Raw genomic sequence first — 20408 nt, forward strand, 5'->3', positions numbered from 1 at the left:
GCATAGTAACCAATTAAAAGGAACAAAAGTAAAACCAGGAATACAAAGTAAAGAGATGACAAAACAAGATTGTACCAGTGAAAACCACTCTCCTCTCCCCACCCAAACTTATACTTGAAATCCAAAAGCATACAGCATCATACCTCTCTTGATACCATATCCACTCCAACACAGCCTGGAAAATACCAAAATAAATTTCCATTACCAGTCATATAACAGGAGGCATCTGTACTATACATTGTATGAGCACTGCACACAGTCAAATCTTTGTTGTATACATGAAGGGAAACAAAGAGGAAACAATCATGCATCCAAGTGAAGCAGTAAAACTCACCACAGGTTTTCACGCAGACATCCACACCAGAGTCATACAGCATGGTTCCATTAGGACAGAAACAGCCTTCCACTTGTTTAGTTGATGTCTCATTCTGTCCTCTATAAGACAAAATGTTCAGAGAAAGGCCATTAAGGTCATAGGCACATACAGGAGGATTAAATAACATAATAATAACATGCAAAATAACCTTTCACTGAAAATACAGTGGCAAATGATCTGCCCATTTGTGACTGGGGTTTGCAGTGTCAGTTTGATATAGCCAAACAACAGAAACAGAAACAGTTCAGGCACTCAGATTTAGGGTCAACAGAATAGTGCTAATAAATTTGACTGTCAGTTTAAGAAATGAGAGGAGGTTGATTTTGCTCATTCACCTGTGCATTAGATACAACTGAATAGTTGTACAAGCTATAACTAACTGTGAAGGAATTTTTTACCTTGATTTGCAGGTCGTCTCTTTAATAGGACCACATGCTCTATATTCTTTACCTGAAGGACATTCATGAGCTGGAATGGAAGAACAAAAAGGAGGAACAGCTCAGTAACAATATTGTATAAAAGCCCCATGACCTTATGCCAAGAACTTAAACACTGTTTACTCATTTTCCTACTTATCTATAACAATCTTGAGAAGTAAAGAGGAAATATCCCAGATAGACTTATGTCTCTAAATGGAATAATTTTGTGCAATTTAGCCATAGATATAATACTGTACTTTACACTAAGGTGATAAAGCCAGGAGTCTCCATCTTGACTATAATTTTTTGCATAGTTTTAGTCTCTTTTGAGACTAAAACTCAAAAGGGAGTGTCATCCTTCCCTTTGCGCTCTTACTACAGATGAAAACTAATGTACATGTCACCAAATAGAGAGTGATCTGCTGATGCCTGCAAAGCATAGAGCTGCCTGCATACAAAAAAAGTATGTACTGATACAGATGTTTCTGGCACAGTCAATGCATGTATATTTTTGCAGGCTGATTTATCATTTCCTTTGTTAAAAATGTTACTGGAAAATTACTTAAGGTGAGCAGGTGCTGTGATTTATTGGTGTTTTCATTACTCTGAAAGCAGTATGACATTATGTGGAACTGTTTCAGCAGTAATCTTCCTTAATAATTCAAGATGAATTTTTATGTCCAGATACTTACAGCATACACCATTGGTGTGTTTTCTCCAGTCAATGCACGCGCCTTGATCAGCACAGGTGGCAGCATAGATCTGCAGACTTGAGCATTCCAGGTCTAGGTTGGGAAGTATACAGCTATCAAAAACGCAGGCTGCATAGTACTTCTCAGGCTGGACAAATGCATGGCATGGCTTGAACACACTAGAAACAGAAATATTTATCATTATTCCTTACTGAATGATTCATATCTATTTCAATGTGCTTAACATGCTATCATGTGGCAACAGTGGACACGGGAGATTAGGGAGATGTGGATGTGGACTATTGATGAGACATTTGTGCTAAGAGCACTTATCCAGATAGTAACCTTCCAACATACCTTAAAATATTCTTCCCTCCCCTATAAAACACTTCGACACCAACATTTTGAGTCCAGGAGTTGTATATTATTGGGTGCAACCATGTGCTATCTCTTTAAAGCAATTTTGATTTTTTTTCTTATTAATTTCTGACATGGTGTTCTAAAAATTAAGATTTCTATTTTCAGTTGGACTCTGTTTTCTGCTAAGTAAACGTGGGAAAAGGTAAGAACATGGGACAAGGTAGGGCAGAGAGTATAAAAGAATATGGGAACATCAACAAAGGTTAATATGGCAGCCAGAGGGTTGAAAGAAAATGTCAGCAAAAAATAATAGCCAGAAAAAGTGAAAGGAGTAGAAGCAAATCATAAAGATACAAGAAATGGAGAAACAGCTAGAGACACTTTCCACTGGTAAGCTAATCCTAAAATTTCCATTTAAATCAAAGACCAAAGGCTTGTAAAACTGAGAAGATTGTTACCTTCCCAAAATAAGCTCGCAGATGGACGATTCTTTGCAAGGCTGTGTTGGTGTTGTGCTAGGTGAACCTGTAGGAACTAGGCCTGGAGAGCACTGTGGTTTGGAAGGATCAACAACTTGCCAATGATCTGCCATGGTTTCACAGTTTTCTGCAATGTTTCCATTTGGCAGCATGCAGTCATCTGCCGTGTTGTTATTGCAAGTACCTAAGGGTGGTACAGGGAGAAAGAATTCACTCACAGATTTGCTAGGAAACACCATTCATCTTTGCATCAGGGCTGTCACTGTGATTTTCTGAGAGTGCAAAATTTGGAAGAGTGAGCCTTACCACACTGTCCCTGGGTATTGTTGCCAAACAGGCTGTAGGGCATTCTGATAGAAAAGGACAAGCCATTGTAGGTCACATTCATTTTCAGCTCAGGAATTTCCACAACACTATTTATGCCTGACTCGTAGATGCTCACACCAAACTTCTTGTAAGGCAAAGCCACGAGCTGGTTGTTTACTGTAACCTAATAAATAAAGGAAAACAGAAAAGAGGCATAAATTTGGTTTGACTTTTCAAAACAATTGACTGTTCCTTGGTTTTGCAGAGAGAATGTAAAGGTAAATAATATCCTTTTAATTTGTAACAAATGTTCCTGTGTTTCCTTTGTTACTGGAAAGTCAAACTTTTCTTCTCTGAGCCACAAAAAGTCCATTAACCTCTGACAAATGAGGTTATTCAATGTTTAAACTAGATAAATCCTAACACTCAACAGACTTATTAGAGTGACTATGGCATCAAGAACTCCTCATGAAAGTGGAATATAAAATTCTCCTAAATTCATATGGTATAAAGTTTTAGGTTTCTGGGCATAAAGGGAATGTGCTTATAGGAAAATTAAATAACAGAAATAAGACTAAACTGTATTATTTATTTTAATACAGTAGCCATGATATACCTGTGAAACTAATACTACTACTTTCACTTAGCAGAGATTTCTTTGCTTTAGAGAAAAAAGAGGTCTAAATGTTGTAAATTTTCAACAATATGTTGCAACCTAACTTGTAATATTCTCACACAGTAATGTACAGAAATAAACCAAATAAACATTAAAAAGCTAAGAGCCCCAAACACTTCTCACTAATTTTGAAGCCCAAAAACCTTGGCATCACATTTATCAGTGGAATAAAAATATAAGTGTCCTACTCTGAAAAACCAAAAAGGTGACACAAGTCAAAGCTACTAATGGTACTTTTAAAAAATGCTTCAGGCCAGCACTTTATTGTTATGTCTACCTTACATTATTTCCTCCCATTCTGCGTTGTTTTCCTTTGTTACATTATTGTTAATTATAAATTAACTTATTTTATATCCTTAACTCTTAACGATACACACTTGTGTATTTAGGAGAGATCTGCAAAGATTTGAAATTAAAAAGACAGGAAGTTGTAGAATTTTTTCTCCCCAGATTCAGAATAAAAAAATGCTTTGAAGTCCTCTGAAGCAGTCTAATTTTATAATCTAAAGTGTTACTGAATCTAAAACACACATTATTTTTTTCCCAAACCTTATGAATATAATGATCCTGTTGATGCAGTATTAATATTTGAATCGAGAAATCAATAGTACCTCTACTTGTAGAGTATTTGGTTGTGCTGTTGTTAGCCTCACTTCCTGAGTCTCATGTCTCACAATGAGCGTTCGAGGACAGGACACTACATCCCGTGCATCACAATGGTAGTTATCAATGTAGACACCAAAGTTGTCAACTTTCTTATTGATCTCTTCCACAAGGACATATGTACAATTCCCTTGATAGCTGTAGTATAGTCCATCAAAAGTCATGTAATGTGGATCTCCCCAGCCAGTGCAGTAGCCTTAAAAAACATAGTTAAGTTAGGCTCTTTTGGCAATGTACAAAATCGTATCAGACTACAAGAAAAATCTGTAGATGTGGGAAACATCTCAGTGAACTTTGGGCATTTTAATTTTAATGAAGTGTATATGTCAATGCATGAGCTCATTAGCTAGAAGTCATCAATAAAAACCAGGCACTTTCAATGCACAGTTCATCTGACATTAATGACAGACAACTGAGAATGGGATTAACTGTACCATACATATATCTTTACCAATAGTCTGAACAAGTAACAAATATATGTATGCTTCTAGCCTATAAATATCTGGATCTGGACATTTAAATCCTTCTTTGGAAGACCAATTTACTCTACTAACACAACAGTTAGGTAGAGATAATGGCAACTTAAGCCAATCACTCAATTAGCTAAAAAGAATCAACAGAGCATTCTAACCAACACTAGAAGACTGAGTCACAGCTTTGCATGATACTTGTTCCCTGATAAATATTGTTGTTCTTGACAATAGTATTGTTTCCTCAGGAGATTAAATATTCAGCAAAATATATACTTACAATCACACTCCCAATGCCAACAGCATCCATCCTCATCCATGACTGGCACAGGAGACAGTCCATTGGAACACGTGGGTTTCGGGGGTGGATTGCAGATTATTGGAATCACCTGGACAATGTTGTCTTCTATACATATAACCTTAGTGCAGTTACAGAGTATCCACGAGTCACCTTGCTGTGTTTGAAGAGAGGGGGAGCGGGAGAGAGAGATAAACCTTTAGGAAGCAGTGAGACTGACAATAGTTATGCCTGAATATCTTCTGCAGGTTTCTAAAAAAGCATATGTTTATTGACAAGTTTTCCCCCATCAGAAATCTGAAAATAGGATTGAAGTTCATCAGTCAGCGCTATCTAGATCTGCAATATGAGCTAGAACAACTGGGAGCTGCTAAATGGAAAGCATTACGCACAAAAATCAAGCCAGTAAACCAAAATGAGAATCACTTTTTCTAGTTTCAGCTGTCTAAAAGTGAGAGGTCTCACCTAATCTCCTAAGGTGTCTTCACCCTACACCCTCTCTAAAGAACAGTAAAAGACACTGATCAATATGAATGGCCAATATATGATCAATTCCCTTTCGTGAATGCCTAGAGCAGATTAACAGCTAAAACTACAATGAACACACACTGTTCAGGGAAAAATGTCCAAGGTAATTATGTCCATGCATTGTGATTGAGTTTTCTTCTATCTTCTACCAGTTTTGCAGACATGTATAATTTCCTGCAGATCTAGTGAGCAAGTTGGTAGGCATCTAAACTATGATGAGGCTTTAGATATGTACAAGACACAAATTTGTCTGTGTCAAAGGTGGAGTGTTCAAAAAAAAACCAAAACAAAACAAAAAAAACTCTGAGTCAAATTTCACAACCAGTGAATGCAGTGATCTGTTTCACAGTCCTCCCCTGAAGCAAGTCTGTGAACAAGTATGACTCATTCCAAATTCAGCCCTGTGGATTTTTGTTGGGCTGCAATGTAAACACAAAAACAACTTTTACCCACTCTGGACTTATTCAAAAGCAGAAATAGAGAAGATAGCTTAGGAGCACTAAGCTCTTGGTTTCCTCTTCATCAGAACCATCCTACAACAAAGACAAACACTGAACTGCGATCTAACTCCTTGCAGAAAGCTTTTTAAAAATTATCCTTGAAGAGCTAATTGTAATATGTAAGCTATTAATCCAAATATTGTTGGAAGTCCTGCTGATGCCCAAGAAAATGAAAGAAATAGAACAGACTGACACTTCCTTTCCTATCCAGATTAATGCTTACTCTTTACATTACTAATATTGAAGTTATGTGTCTAGTCTCCATCCAAAACATAATGAAAGTATGAAATCTACTCACCTCATAAGTTTCATTGGGGAAAATAGTACAAGTTTTTTTGGGAGTGGTTGGTGTTAGACCTGTAGTTGACCCATTAACTGGAGGAGTTGCACTGTGTGTAGAACTTCCTGTAGTGGTGACTGCAGTTGATGTTGCAGTAGGCCCAGATGTACTAGTTGAGACAGGCGGCAGAGTTTTGAAGGTTGTGGAGATGGTGGTTGTAGCATTGATTGTGATAGAACTACTAGAGGTGGTTCCTGAAGTGGTGGTAAAGCTTTCTGTTGGAGTAGTACCAGCAGTAGTGGTTGACACGCGGCTGGTTGATGTAGGTGATGTTGGAGTCGTAACAGTTGCAGAGGTTGTGGTTGGAGTACTTATTTCTGTTCCTACTGTGGTGGTAGGGGGAGTGGACACTGAGGGTGTGGGGCCTGAAGTGGTGGTCTTGGTGGTTGATCCTGTTCCAGTGAATGGAGTTGTCGATACTGGTGGCTGTGTTGCTGTAGGGCTGCTTGGTCCCGAGGTTGTGGTGGTGCCAGGGCTGGAAGTGGTGGTAGATAATCCTGTTGGAGGGCTTGAGGTCCTGGTGGTAGTGGTCTCATGGACAGGAGTTTCTGTTACTGGTGTGGTGCTGGTGGATCTTGAGGGTGTGGGGCCTGAAGTGGTGGTCTTGGTGGTTGATCCTGTTCCAGTGAATGGAGTTGTCGATACTGGTGGCTGTGTTCCTGTAGGGCTGCTTGGTCCCGAGGTTGTGGTGGTGCCAGGGCTGGAAGTGGTGGTAGATAATCCTGTTGGAGGGCTTGAGGTCCTGGTGGTAGTGGTCTCATGGACAGGAGTTTCTGTTACTGGTGTGGTGCTGGTGGATCTTGAGGGTGTGGGGCCTGAAGTGGTGGTCTTGGTGGTTGATCCTGTTCCAGTGAATGGAGTTGTCGATACTGGTGGCTGTGTTCCTGTAGGGCTGCTTGGTCCCGAGGTTGTGGTGGTGCCAGGGCTGGAAGTGGTGGTAGATAATCCTGTTGGAGGGCTTGAGGTCCTGGTGGTAGTGGTCTCATGGACAGGAGTTTCTGTTACTGGTGTGGTGCTGGTGGATCTTGAGGGTGTGGGGCCTGAAGTGGTGGTCTTGGTGGTTGATCCTGTTCCAGTGAATGGAGTTGTCGATACTGGTGGCTGTGTTCCTGTAGGGCTGCTTGGTCCCGAGGTTGTGGTGGTGCCAGGGCTGGAAGTGGTGGTAGATAATCCTGTTGGAGGGCTTGAGGTCCTGGTGGTAGTGGTCTCATGGACAGGAGTTTCTGTTACTGGTGTGGTGCTGGTGGATCTTGAGGGTGTGGGGCCTGAAGTGGTGGTCTTGGTGGTTGATCCTGTTCCAGTGAATGGAGTTGTCGATACTGGTGGCTGTGTTGCTGTAGGGCTGCTTGGTCCCGAGGTTGTGGTGGTGCCAGGGCTGGAAGTGGTGGTAGATAATCCTGTTGGAGGGCTTGAGGTCCTGGTGGTAGTGGTCTCATGGACAGGAGTTTCTGTTACTGGTGTGGTGCTGGTGGATCTTGAGGGTGTGGGGCCTGAAGTGGTGGTCTTGGTGGTTGATCCTGTTTTAGTGACCTCAGATATGGTAGCTGTCACTGGGCTTGTTGACACTGGTGATGTTGACTGTTGACTAGTGGTGCTTGCAATAGACACGGTACTTATTTCTGTCGTTCTTGTTGTTGGCAGTGGGGTAACTGAAGGAGTAACTGGAATGCTTGTTGTTGTTGGCGTCTCTGGTTCAGGTGTCTCTTTAAGATAGGAAGAAAACAGAGTATTTTAAGTAGCGAAATTGCATTTTCTTCCTAATGTCATCTCATTTTCCACGAAGCATACGTAATTCATCAAGCCTAAGCATAGGGTCTTTAGATAGAAATAAAGCAGAAATTTTTTTATTAATGGTTTTGCATCACTGAGGGATTATTAACAAAATATCCTGCCTCTTGCGTAGGAGACATTGATATAAACACTTTATCAACAATCAGTGCCAGAGGGAACATCTTCCTCAGTGTTAAAACTTTATATTGCATGGAAGAGTCCAGCAGTCCAAGATCCCAGGGGACTCCACTGATCAATGAACTCTGGTTAATACTGTATTGCTGTCATATTATATTTTATGGAAAGACCATTATTCCCTATGTTGCTTCATGAGGCACATTCATATCCCTATTGATTATGGTCAGAGTAATTTGACTCTACAGAAACTGAGCCATTGGTGGAGTAGTCTGTGTTCCATTTCTAATGCCAATGCCTTTAAGACAACTCACACACAAGCTATTTTGGGATGTTACAAACCCAAAATATACTTTTCTGCTTTTTCACATGGCCAGTTTTCATTATGGTTGTTAATGGAAACTCCTTTAAAGTAGTTTTTGATTAGGATGTTAAAAAGTGTTCATGACTCTCACAGACCAGCCTCAGAGCCATCTATTTGTGCTTTCATAACATAAGTGACACATGGTAGAGAGAGAAGCACTGTGTACACAATAAGAGTGCAGTAATAATGCTAGAGGAATTAAGATACACTGGTTCTGCCCAGGCAGCCCACAAGGATGGTCCTTCAATGAAAACTGATTTACATATGGGTGAGAACAGGCAAACTCCTTCATGCCCTTTAACAGAGGCAGATGAACTGGAACAGCAGGGGATATAACATTGCTGCTGAAAGGTTAGCTGGGATGTTTTTGAGATATAATCAACTACATTAGTGCAGAGTTTAGAAACTAAAACACATGTTAAGCTGCCAATAAACCCTGTTTTCTAAAATCAGCAACGAACATGAAACCCTGGGAATTACTTATTGCTTCAGTGGGTGGAACCAACGGGGTTTCAGTGGGTGGACTCGACGGGGTTCTGGTGTAAATATTTTCAGGAGATGTGCTGGTAGTTGGAACAGTGGTTGTGGTGCTTGGAGGGCTGGTGGTGGTGGTGAGAGTCTCCGGTGTCGAGGGAGAGGTTGTCGATTTTGGCGTGCTCAGTGTGGATGGAGGTGTGCCTGTTAGAAACAGCAGGGACAGAGAAAACAGACAAATGCACAAAGGCATCAGTGGGACTCAATGTCAACTCAACAGAAGTTGCACATGAGGCAGCAGCCACAGAGCTAGAGAGGGCAGACAACCCTAGCGCCAGTTCTTCCTTTCTGGCCCCCAAAAGCACGATATTTGAAATCCATGCACACACAGCGTAAGGTCCCTTCCCTCTTAGCAAAGACATGGTGCTGGAAGGTGCTTCTTAGAGGGACCAACCAATAGGTAAGAGATGAGGAGGAGCAATGCTTTTGATCTTGCTGGGGCTTTCTATCTCCATGTCATTATCTAGAACACCACACTAAATCCTCAGGTAAGAGCTGAGATGAGAAACTGTGATCAGGGAAGGAAGCATGCCCAGCAGTATGTTCCTGCCTGATTGGCATGTGGTTTTCTCAATGTCACCCTGATAAGTGGCTTCCCAGAATACTAGTGGATCTGATCAGCCAAAGACCACAGTTCTCAGAAAGTCACAGTCTGCAGAATTAAACTTTTTCCAAAAGCATATCCATCCTTCCTACATCTATAACAGCTGTCAAGCATTAGCACTGACAGAGCAAAGGAACAGGAGAGTGGGAAGAAGTCCTACAGAGTTATGTCAAATCAGTGCCTAAAATGTCAGTACTGAAAAACCAAAGCCATGCCACAATTGCACATATGTCCAGTGAGTATGTTCTGGCCAGCTGAGGGATGAGGTCCAGTAGCAAAAAAATGCAAGATTTCCCGTCAGTTCAAGACCTGTGTAAGCTGAGCATCAGTATGAAACACCTCCTCTGAGCCTTTTTGAGTGAGGGAAGACCAGATCTTTTGCCCAGAACCACAAAACCTTGTTCCTTCTTCAATAGTCAGATGAAAAACAAGTTTTAAGCAACAGCTCTTCCAGGGATGCTCTGCAGTTACACCCATCCGAGATCCACATGAGACACACAATTTGAGGTGCTCATGTACCTTCAGGGCAACCACAGGAAGGGATCAAGCAACAGCACAGGCCAGAGAAGTACCTGGAGTTGATGTAGTGGTGGTGTATGTTGGTGTTGGTGAGGATGTGCTTGAAGTAGTTGAGGTGGGTGTTGTTGATCCAGTAGCAGTGGTTGTTGTGCTCAGAGCGCTGGTGGCGGAGGTGGGAGTCTCTGGTGGCAGAGTCGTCGTTGATTTTTGTGTGCTCGTTGTGGATGAAGGTGGGACTGTTAGAAAAAGCAGGGACAGAGAAAACAAAGGCACGAAGGCATTAACGGGACTCAATGTGAACTCAAGAGTAGCTGCACATGAGGCAGCTGGCAGAGAGCTAGAGAGGTCAGCTTAGTACAGCAATGGTTCCTCATACCAGCCCTGGCTTTCTGGCTGTAGAAAGCAGAATATTTGAAATCAATGCACAGAAAGTATCATGACTCTCCTCTCCTAGCAGAGACTGGGCATAGTGCTGGAAGGTGATTCTCACAAAATCAGAGAGACCTACCAATAGATAGGAGATGAGGAGAAGTAACACTGTGGGTCTGGCTAGGACTTTCTATCTCTGCCTCATTGCCTGAACTAACTCATGAGGTAAGAGCTAAGATGGGAATCTGTGATCAGGGAAGGAAGTCTTTACAGCAGTATGTTCCTGCCTGATTGGCATGTGATTTTCTCAATGTCACCCTGATAAGTGGTTTCTCAGAGTACTAGTGGATCTGATCAGCCAAAGGTGCAGTTCAAAGTAACAGTCTGCAGAATAAAACTGTCCTGAAAGGATGGCAGAGGAATCCTTTTTCCTACATCTATAACCACTGAAACGTTTTTGCACTAACAGGGCAAAGGAATAGAAGAGAGGGAAGAATGTCTACACAATTATGTACAAATAGTGCCTAAAATGCCAGTGCCAAAAAAAAACAAAGCCATTCAGTGACTAAATTCTGGCCAGCTGAAGGACAAGGTCCAGAAGCAAAAAAGGCAAGATTTCCCATCAGTTCAGCATCCATGTAAGCTAGGCAGCAGCATGAAATTTTCAATAGTACGCTCTCTGTCAGGGAAGCCAAGACATTTTCTCCAGAATGACAAAACCTTTTTCCTTTTTAAACAGTCAGATGAAAGGCAAGTTTTAAGCAACGGCTGTTCCCGTGTTGCCCTGAAGTTACACTCATCCCGGTGTAACTTTGAGGTGCTCATGTAACTTCAGGGCAACAGGACAGGAGCAACCAACAGCACAGTCCAGAGAAGTACCTGGAGTTGGTGTGGTGGTGGTGTATGTTGGTGTTGGTGAGGATGTGCTTAAAGTAGTTGAGGTGGGCTTTGTTGATCCAGCAGTAGTGGTGGTTGTTGTCGGGGTGCTGATGGTGGTGGTGGGAGTCTCTGGCGGCGTAGGAGTGGTTGTCGATTGTGGTGTGCTCGGTGTGGGTGGAGATGGGGCTGTTAGAAAGAACAGGGACAGAGAAAACAGACAAAGGTACAGAGGCATGAGTGGGACTCAATGTGAATTGAGCAGAAGCTGTGCAAGAGGCAGCAGCCACAGAACTAGAGAGGTCAGCCCACCCTTGGCACAGTAATGGTCCCCAGAACCAGCCCTTCCTTTCTGGCCATAGAAAGGAAGAATCCTTGTCATCCATGCACAGAGAGGGTCATAGCCCTCCTTTCCTAGTGAAGAGATTAGAGATGGTGCTGGAAAGTGTTTCTCACAAAATCAGAAAGACCAATCAATAGGTAAGAGATGAGGAGGAGTAATGCTTTGTATCCGACTGGGGCTTTCTATCCACACCTTGCTAAATCCTGGTGTACGAGCTGAAAGGGGAAGCTGTAATCAGGGAGGGAAGCATGCACATGATTAGCATGTGATTTCTTCTGTGTTCCAATGTCAGTCTGATGCAGGGTTTCCCTGGGCACTAGTGGATCTCATCAGAGATAGCATCACCCAAAAAATTACAGTTCATAACAAGAGGCAGTCTGCAAAGTTCCCAAAAAGACTGGCAGGAGAACCACTCCTTCTTATATGTTTAACAGCTGAAAAAAACTAACACACAGTGGGCATAGGGAGAAGAGGAAAGGAGGAAGGTCTACACAACTGAACCCAAACACAGCCTGAAATGCACTTCCACAAGACCAAGTCCCACTCCAATTGCACTCCACAGGTCCAGTGACTACATTCTGGCCAGCTGAAAGACATGGTCCAACAGCTGCAAAAGCAATGTTACCCATTGGTTCAGCATCTGTCTCAGCTGGGCACCAACATGAAATACCATCTTGAAGCACTGTTGAGTCAGGAAAGACAAGACTTTCCCCCAAGAACCCCTAAATCCTTGTTCCTTATGAAATAGCCAGCCAAGGGCAATATTTGACCACAGGACTTTTCCCAAAACTCTCAGAAGTTACACCCATCCCTGATCCCATCTAGAGCCACATGTGGAGGTGCTTCATGGACTTTCACTACTCCCACAGCAAGGCCAGACATGACAACAGAACCAGAGAATTTTTTGTTAATTTTGTTCCCAGGGGAAGAGGGGTTTTGGTGAGAATTATTGGTTTTGGGAACATACTTTGAGGAGTTGAGATGGTTGTTGTTGATCCAGGACCAGTGGTTGTGGTTGGAGGGCTGGTGGTGGTGGTGGGAGTCTCTGTTGGTGAGGTAGTGGTTGTCGATTTTGGCGTGCTCAGTGTGGATGTGCTTTCTGTGCCTGTTAGGAACAGCAGGGACAGAGAAAACAGACAATGTCACAAAGGCATGAGTGGGACTCAACAGGAGATGAATGGAAGCTGCACATGAGGCAGCTGCCAGAGACCTAGAGAGGTCAGCCCACCCTTAGCACAGCAAACATGCCTAGTACCAGCCCTTCTTTTCCTAGCCCAGAAAGAAAACTCATTGACATCCATGTAAAGAGATAGTCATGGCCCTCCTTTCCCAGTGAAGAGACTGAGGATGGTGCTGGAAGGTGCTTCTCACAAAATTAGAGAGACCTACCAGTAGTTAAGAGATGAGGAGGAGTAATGCTCTGGATCTGTCTGGGGCTTTCTATCTCTGCCTCATTACCTAAATACCTCACTAACTCATAGAGTAAAAACTCAGGGGAATCTGTGCTCTAGAAATGGATCATGCAGCAGAACACATTTTAGTCATGTGATTTTCCCAACGTCACCCTGATAAAGGACATCACAGAGTACTAGTGGATCTGATTAGCCAAAGACCACAGTTCACCACAAGAGGTAGCATGTAGCCAAAAGCATGGCAGAGGAATCCTTCCTTCCTACTTCTATAACCAAAGATTACCACAGACATGGCCAAGAAGGAGAAGTGAGGGAAAAAGTTTATACAGCTGAGCCTAAAACAGTGCCTAAATGCCAGTGCCAGTGCCATCAGCTCAGCATGTGTCTTAGCTGGGCAGGAAAACGAAATACCTCCTCAGGGCACTGTTGCATCAAGAAAGACAAGAACTTCTTCCTGGGAGCCTGCATCCTCATCACTTTTGAAAGAGCCCAAATTAACTTTGGGCACATCTCATTGCCTGTAATGCCCAAAAGTTACACACATCCTTGATCCCACACAGAGCCACAAATGGATGTACTCACAGACCCTCATTACTGACACAGCCAGGCAAGAAATGACAACAGAATCAGATAATTATTTGTTGGTTCTGTGGTTAGATGCAGAGGGGTTTTTATGGGAATTACTAGCATTGGGAACATACTTTGAGGAGTTGAGATGGTTGTTGTTGATCCAGGAACAGTGGTTGTGGTCCTCGGAGGGCTGGTGGTGGTGGTGGGAGTCTCCGGCGGCAAGGTAGTGGTTGTTGATTTTGGTGTGCTCAGTGTGGATGGAGGTGTGCCTGTTAGGAACAGCAGGGTCAGAGAAAACAAAGATACAAAGGAATGAGTGGGACTCAATAGGAGCTGAACAGAAGCTGCACATGAGGCCATTGCCACAGGCCTAGAGACGTCAGCCCACCCTTAGTACAGCAAAGATCCCTAGCATGAGACCTTCCTTTCTGGCCCCCTCTCTTGAAATTTGTGCATACACAGGGTCATACCCCTCCTCTCCTAGTAAAGGGACTGGGGATGGTGCTGGAATGTGCTTTGCACAAAATCAGAAAGACCTACTAACAGGTAAGGAGATGAAAAGGAGCAAGCTTTTGATTGTGCTGGGGCTTTCTATCTCTGCCTCATTATCTAGAACACCACAGTAAATCCTCGGGAAAGAGTTGAGATGGGGAGCTGTGGTCAGAGAAGGAACCATGCACAGGAATATGTTCCTGGCTAATTGGCATGTGGTTTTCTGCTGACAGGAGTTCCCAGAGTACTAGTGAATTTGGTCAGGCAAAGACCACAGTTCACAGAAAGTCACAGTCTGCAGAGTGAAACTGTTTCCAAAAGCATGGCAGAAGAATGCTTCCTTCCTCCATCTATAATAGCTGAGAAGCATTAGTATTGACATGGGAAAGGAGGAGGAGAGAAGGAATACAGACCACAGATCGGTGCCTAAAGAGAGCTTGAAATGCAAGTGTTACAAAATCAAGCCCCACTCCATCACACTCCATGTGTCCAGGGATGCCACTCTGGCCAGCTGAAAGACAAAGTCCAACAGCAGCAAAAGCTACTAAGTTCTTGTTCCATCTGAAACAGACTGAAGGGCTAGCTTTGGGCAAAGGCTGTTTCAGGGGCTGCCCAGAAGTCAATTCATTCATAACACCACACAGAGGCAAAAAAGTAGGTGTTCACAGACCCTCAGCAGTCTCAAAGGTAAAGAACATATAACACTACAAAACTTAAAAGCACCTGGAGTTGATAAGGAGGTGGTGTATGTTGGTGTTGGTGAAGATGTGCTTGAAGTAGTTGAGGTGGGCGTTGGTGATCCAACAAGAGTGGTTGTTGTTGCTGGGGTGCTGGCGCTGGGGGTGGTGGTGGTGCTGCTGGAAGTCTCCGGTGACGTGGTGGGCAATTCTGCTGTAGGGGATGTTGTGCTTCTTGTGGATGGAGTTGTGCCTGTTAGAAAGAGCAGGCACAGAGAAAACAGACAAAGACACAAAGGCATCAGTGGGACTCAATGTGAACTCAACAGAAGCTGCACATCAGGCGGCAGCCACAGACATAGACAAGGGAGGGCACCCTTAGAACAACAAAGGTCTCCAGAGCCACCCCTCCCTTTCTGGCCATAAAAAGCAGAGTCCTTGACATCCATGCACACACAGGATGGGTCACAGCCCTCTTTGCCTAGCTAGGAGACTGGGCATAGTGCTGGAAGGCACGTCTCACAAAATCAGAGAGATCTACTGATATGGAAGAGAGGAGGAAGAGTAATGCTTTTCATCTGCTGGGGACTTTCTATCTCTACCTCATTACCTGAACACCTCACTAACTCATGGAGTAAGAGCTGAGATGGGAATCTGTGGTCACGGAAGGATGTTTGCACAGTAACAAGAGGATCAAGATCTCTACAGGAAAGGAGGACATAGAGCCCTGTATTCTTGCTCCTTCTGAAACAACCAGCCCACGGACCACCTTTGGGCAAAGGCCATTTCAGGGGATACACAACAATTAGTTCAGTCTCAGATCCCAGAGAGAGGCACAAATGGAGGGGCTGACAGACCTCCAGCTCCCCACAGCAAGGAAACACATGAGAACACAGATCAGAGAAGTACCTGGAGTTGGTGAGGTGGTGGTGGTGTAGGTTGGTGTGGGCGTGGATGTGCTTGAAGTAGTTGAAACGGGTGTTGTTGAGACAGGAGCAGTCCTTGTTGTCTCTGAGGTGCTGCCACTAGTGGTGGTGCTGCTGGGGGGCACCGTGGTGGTGGTGGTGGTGGTGGTGGTAGGGCTGCGAGTCTCCACTGATGTTGATGTTGGAGCGGTGGTTGATATTGGAGGGGAAACGCTGCTTGTGGTGGAAGCTGTGGAAGTTGTGGTGCTCGTGGTGCTTGGAGTTGGAAGACACTCTGGTTTGTTGGGGGTGCAGCACACACTGATCTCATAGTTGAGGCACACTGGCATTGGTATTATACCTCCTATCTGCTGATCTTTATTGTTACAAATGAGCCCTACGTCAACATTACATTCCACTTTCTGCCCTAAATCTGCAATGGAAGTGCTAGGGAATTTCTCTGCTCGGCATGAAATATTCTCAACTTTTGCACACTCCCAGGAGGGGTATTTCTTCCAAATGTTCTCAAAGGTTTCGAAGTCACCACTATTCCTGTCAGAAGCATCTGGGTAAGTCACATCAATCCAGTCTGTCCAGATGCACTCACATGCTGAGGAGACAACAAGACAGACAGTCAGAAACAGACAGGAGAGAGACAACAATGCAGGGCACCAGCTCACACGCAGGTGGTGCTCTGGGCATCCCCTGCACTCAGCAGTGCCCCTCAGGCTGCTACTGCACTCAGCCAACACTGGCCATAAGAAAGCTCAGTGGTCTGGCCAGGCCTCTCCTTCCTGGCCCTAAAAACCACTCCTGGCCCAAATCAGGACACAGGCACTCATGAGTTATGTGTGTGTGCCCCAGCTGTGGGGCACACTGCTTTGCATGGACTCTCGTCTGCAAAAAAACACACACCTAAGGCCCATCAGGAGGCAGAGTGTGGGACTAAGCAGAGACTCCTGCCACTCTCTCAGCTTCTTGGGCCATGCACACCACCTCAATATCTCATGGAGAAACCAACCACTGGGAAAGCATCTGACAAACGACAGGGAAAGAGGGAAAGCAGGCATAGGAGATGCGCTGCTGACAAAGCCTCAGCTGCTTCCCAGTGCTTTCCAGCACCTCTCAGCAGCACACAGATTGCTGGAGACAAGCACCAACAGGAACGCTGGTAGAATCCAGCTGCCCAGAGCCTGGGTCTGTCAAAAGTGGCAATCTGAGCTCTGAAACCAATCCCCAAACTCTGCCAGCTAAAGCCGTGGAAACACCCTACAGCCCAAACAGCTGGAAAGTCGCAGCAATGGCCACAGAAAAAAAACAGCAGAGAAAGGGAAGTAGATCTGCACAGCTGTGCCCAAACAGAGTCTGAAATGCCACTGCCACAAGCTTTAGCTCCACTCCAACTGCACACCTTGGGTCCAGTGACTACATTCTGGACAGCTGAAGGACAAGGTCCAATGGCAGCAAAAGCAACATTCCCATCACTTCAGTATCTGTCTAATCTGGGCGCAAGTATGAAATACCTCCTTGGAGCACTGTTGAGGCAGAGAAGACAAGACCTTCTCCCAAGGTCCCCTAAATCCTTGCTCCTTTCAAACAGCCAGAACAAGGGCCAGGTTTAGCCACAGGCTGCCCAGAAATTACACCCATCCCTGATCCCTTCCAGAGCCACATATGGAGGTACTCATGGATCTTCCCTACTCCCATAGCAAGGCCAGAAACAACAACAGAGCCAGAGAATTATTTGTTGGTACTGTAGTTCGAGGCACAGGGCTTTTGGCAGGAATTTTTTGGTTTAGGAACATACGTGCAGGAGTTGGGATGGTTGTTGTAACAGTTGTTGTTGTCGTCGTCGGTGCTCTGCTGGTGGTGGTGCTGGTGCTGGTGCTGGTCGTGGTGCTGCTGAGAGTCTCCGGTGACGTCGAAGTGGTTGTCCATTCCCATATGGGTGTAGGTGTGCTTGAAGTAGTTGAGAAGGTTGTTGATGAGCCAGTAACAGTTGTTGTTGTTGTCTTGCGGGTGCTGATGCTGGTGGTGCTGCTGGGGGGCATCGTGGTGCTGGAAGTGATGTTGGGAGTTTCAGATGCTGTTGGAGTGGGAGTACTTGGCATTTCTGGCGTGCTCGGTGTCTTCGTAGGTGGGGCTGTTAGAAACAGCAGAGACGGAGAAAAGAGACAAAGGCACAAAGGCATCAAGTGGGACTCAACAGAAACTCAACAAAAGCTGCACATGAGGCAGCGGGCACAGAGCTAGAGAGGTCAGCCCACCCTTAGCACAACAAAGGTCCCCAGAAACAGCGCTTCCTTTCAGGCCATAGAAAGCAGAATCCTTGACAACCATGCACAGAGAGCATCATGGCCCTCCTTTCCTAGTGAAGAGATTAGAGATGGTGCTGGAAGGTGCTTCTCACAAAATCAGAAAGACCCACCAATAGGTGAGGAGGAGCAATGCTTTCAAACTTGATGGAGCTTTCTATCTCTGCCTCATTACTGGAACACCTCACAAATTCATGGAATAGGAGATAAGAGTGGAAGCTGGGAAGGAAAGCATGCCCAGGAGTATATTTGTGCCTGATTGGCAGGTGATTCCCCCTGTATTTCAATGTCGGCCTGATGCAGGGCTTCCTAGGGCACTAGTGGATCTCACCAGGTGAGGTGATAGCCAAAGACCAAAAGCTCACGGCAAGAGGCAGTATGCTGAGTGAAACTGCTCCCTCAAAGGCTGGCAGGAAAATCATTCCTTCTTACATGTTTAACAGCTGAAAACAACTGACACTGAGAAGGCATAGGAGGAGGAGAAATGGCTGAACCCAAACACAGCCTGAAATGCACTTCCACAAGACCAAGTCCCACTCCAATTGCACTCCACAGGTCCAGTGACTACATTCTGGCCAGCTGAAAGACATGGTCCAACAGCTGCAAAAGCAATGTTACCCATTGGTTCAGCATCTGTCTCAGCTGGGCACCAACATGAAATACCATCTTGAAGCACTGTTGAGTCAGGAAAGACAAGACTTTCCCCCAAGAACCCCTAAATCCTTGTTCCTTATGAAATAGCCAGCCCAAGGGCAAGATTTGACCACAGGACTTTTCCCAAAACTCTCAGAAGTTACACCCATCCCTGATCCCATCTAGAGCCACATATGGAGGTGCTTCATGGACTTTCACTACTCCCACAGCAAGGCCAGACATGACAACAGAACCAGAGAATTTTTTGTTAATTTTGTTCCCGGGGGAAGAGGGGTTTTGGTGAGAATTATTGGTTTTGGGAACATACTTTGAGGAGTTGAGATGGTTGTTGTTGATCCAGGACCAGTGGTTGTGGTTGGAGGGCTGGTGGTGGTGGTGGGAGTCTCCGTTGGCGAGGTAGTGGTTGTCGATTTTGGCGTGCTCAGTGTGGATGTGCTTTCTGTGCCTGTTAGGAACAGCAGGGACAGAGAAAACAGACAATGGCACAAAGGCATGAGTGGGACCCAATGTGAACTCAACAGAAGCTGTGCATGAGGCAGTTGTGCTAGGGGAGGTTTAAGTTGAATGTCAGGACAAATTTCTCCAGAGAACAAATATTTAGACAGTGCAATGGACTGCCCAAGGAGGAGGCAGAGCCACAGTGTCTGTTCACTTTTAAGAAAAAAGTGGATGTGGCATTTAGTGCCATCGTCTAGGTGACATTGGGTGATCAGGCAAAGGTTGGACATAATGATCTCAGAGATCTTTTCCAACCTAACTGACTCTGTGAATATATTCCTGCCTGATCATCCTGTGATATCCCTGTGGTGCTATGAAGGCCTGATGAATGACTTCCCTGGGCACTAGTGAATCTCATCAAAGGCCACAGTCCACAGCAAGGGCCAGTCTGCAGAGAGAAACTGTTCCCAAAACTCTGGCAGGGGAATCCTTCCTTCCAACATCTCTTACAACTGACAACTGTTAGCGCTGACAGAACAAAGAAGAAAGTAAAAGGGAAAAAATATGGCACTGCTGGGCCCAAACAGAGCCTGATGTGCCACTGCCACTAGATGAAGCCCTACTCCAACTTAACTCCATGGATCCAGTGATTCCATTCTGGTTAGCAGAAGGATGGCGCAAAAACAGCATGAGCAACATTTCTCATCAGTTTAACATCTCACTAAGCTGTTTCACCAGAGTGAAACAACACCTTAGAGCCCTGTTGAGTCAGGGAAGCCAAGAAAATCTTCTAATGACCCCTGAATTCTTGTTCCTTATGAAACACTGAGCCCAAACTCACAGGTTTGGAACAGCCCAATTCCTGGAATACCTGGGAGTTATACCCATCCCTAATCCCATAAAGGGACAGAAGAAGTGCTTATGAACCATCATTACTCGAACAAGCAGGGAAACATGTGGGAGCACAAAATGTAGAAGTACCTGGAATTGATGTGGTGGTGGTGTATGTTGGTGTGGGCGTGGATGTGCTTGGAGTAGTTGAGGTGGGTGTTGGTGATCCAGTAACAGTTGTGCTCGGGGTGCTGATGCTGGTGGTGCTGCTGGGGGGCATCGTGGTACTGGCCGTGGTGGTGAGAGTCTCCGGTGTCGAGGGAGAGGTTGTCGATGGTGGTGTGCTTGGTGTGGATGGAGTTGTGCCTGTTAGAAACAGCAGGGACAAAGAAAACAGACAAAGACACAAAGGCATCAGTGGGACTCAATGTGAACTCAATAGAAGCTGCACATCAACCACAGACAGCAGCCACAGACATAGACAGGTCAGCCC

At 44.8% G+C, this 20408-nt stretch overlaps 1 protein-coding gene across 1 annotated transcript in view; it reads right to left on the reverse strand.

Moving 5' to 3' along the window:
* MUC2 (mucin 2, oligomeric mucus/gel-forming) overlaps positions 1–20408 on the reverse strand; it is a 62148-nt gene that overhangs the window by 6335 nt on the left and 35405 nt on the right. Inside the window, exons 39-57 of the mRNA XM_058807654.1 lie at positions 20021–20281; positions 18954–19091; positions 17485–17820; positions 15682–16287; positions 14819–15025; positions 13735–13872; positions 12589–12726; positions 11282–11467; positions 10087–10269; positions 8857–9054; positions 6066–7810; positions 4722–4896; positions 3920–4167; positions 2633–2816; positions 2306–2510; positions 1482–1666; positions 775–841; positions 335–435; positions 144–175 (exon numbers count right to left, since the gene is read on the reverse strand). Coding sequence (XP_058663637.1) covers positions 144–175; positions 335–435; positions 775–841; positions 1482–1666; positions 2306–2510; positions 2633–2816; positions 3920–4167; positions 4722–4896; positions 6066–7810; positions 8857–9054; positions 10087–10269; positions 11282–11467; positions 12589–12726; positions 13735–13872; positions 14819–15025; positions 15682–16287; positions 17485–17820; positions 18954–19091; positions 20021–20281 — 5333 coding nt within the window. The remainder of the gene's footprint in view (positions 1–143; positions 176–334; positions 436–774; positions 842–1481; positions 1667–2305; positions 2511–2632; positions 2817–3919; positions 4168–4721; positions 4897–6065; positions 7811–8856; positions 9055–10086; positions 10270–11281; positions 11468–12588; positions 12727–13734; positions 13873–14818; positions 15026–15681; positions 16288–17484; positions 17821–18953; positions 19092–20020; positions 20282–20408) is intronic.

Source organism: Ammospiza caudacuta, chromosome 6 (assembly GCF_027887145.1).
Source record: "Ammospiza caudacuta isolate bAmmCau1 chromosome 6, bAmmCau1.pri, whole genome shotgun sequence".
Lineage (NCBI taxonomy): Eukaryota > Metazoa > Chordata > Aves > Passeriformes > Passerellidae > Ammospiza > Ammospiza caudacuta.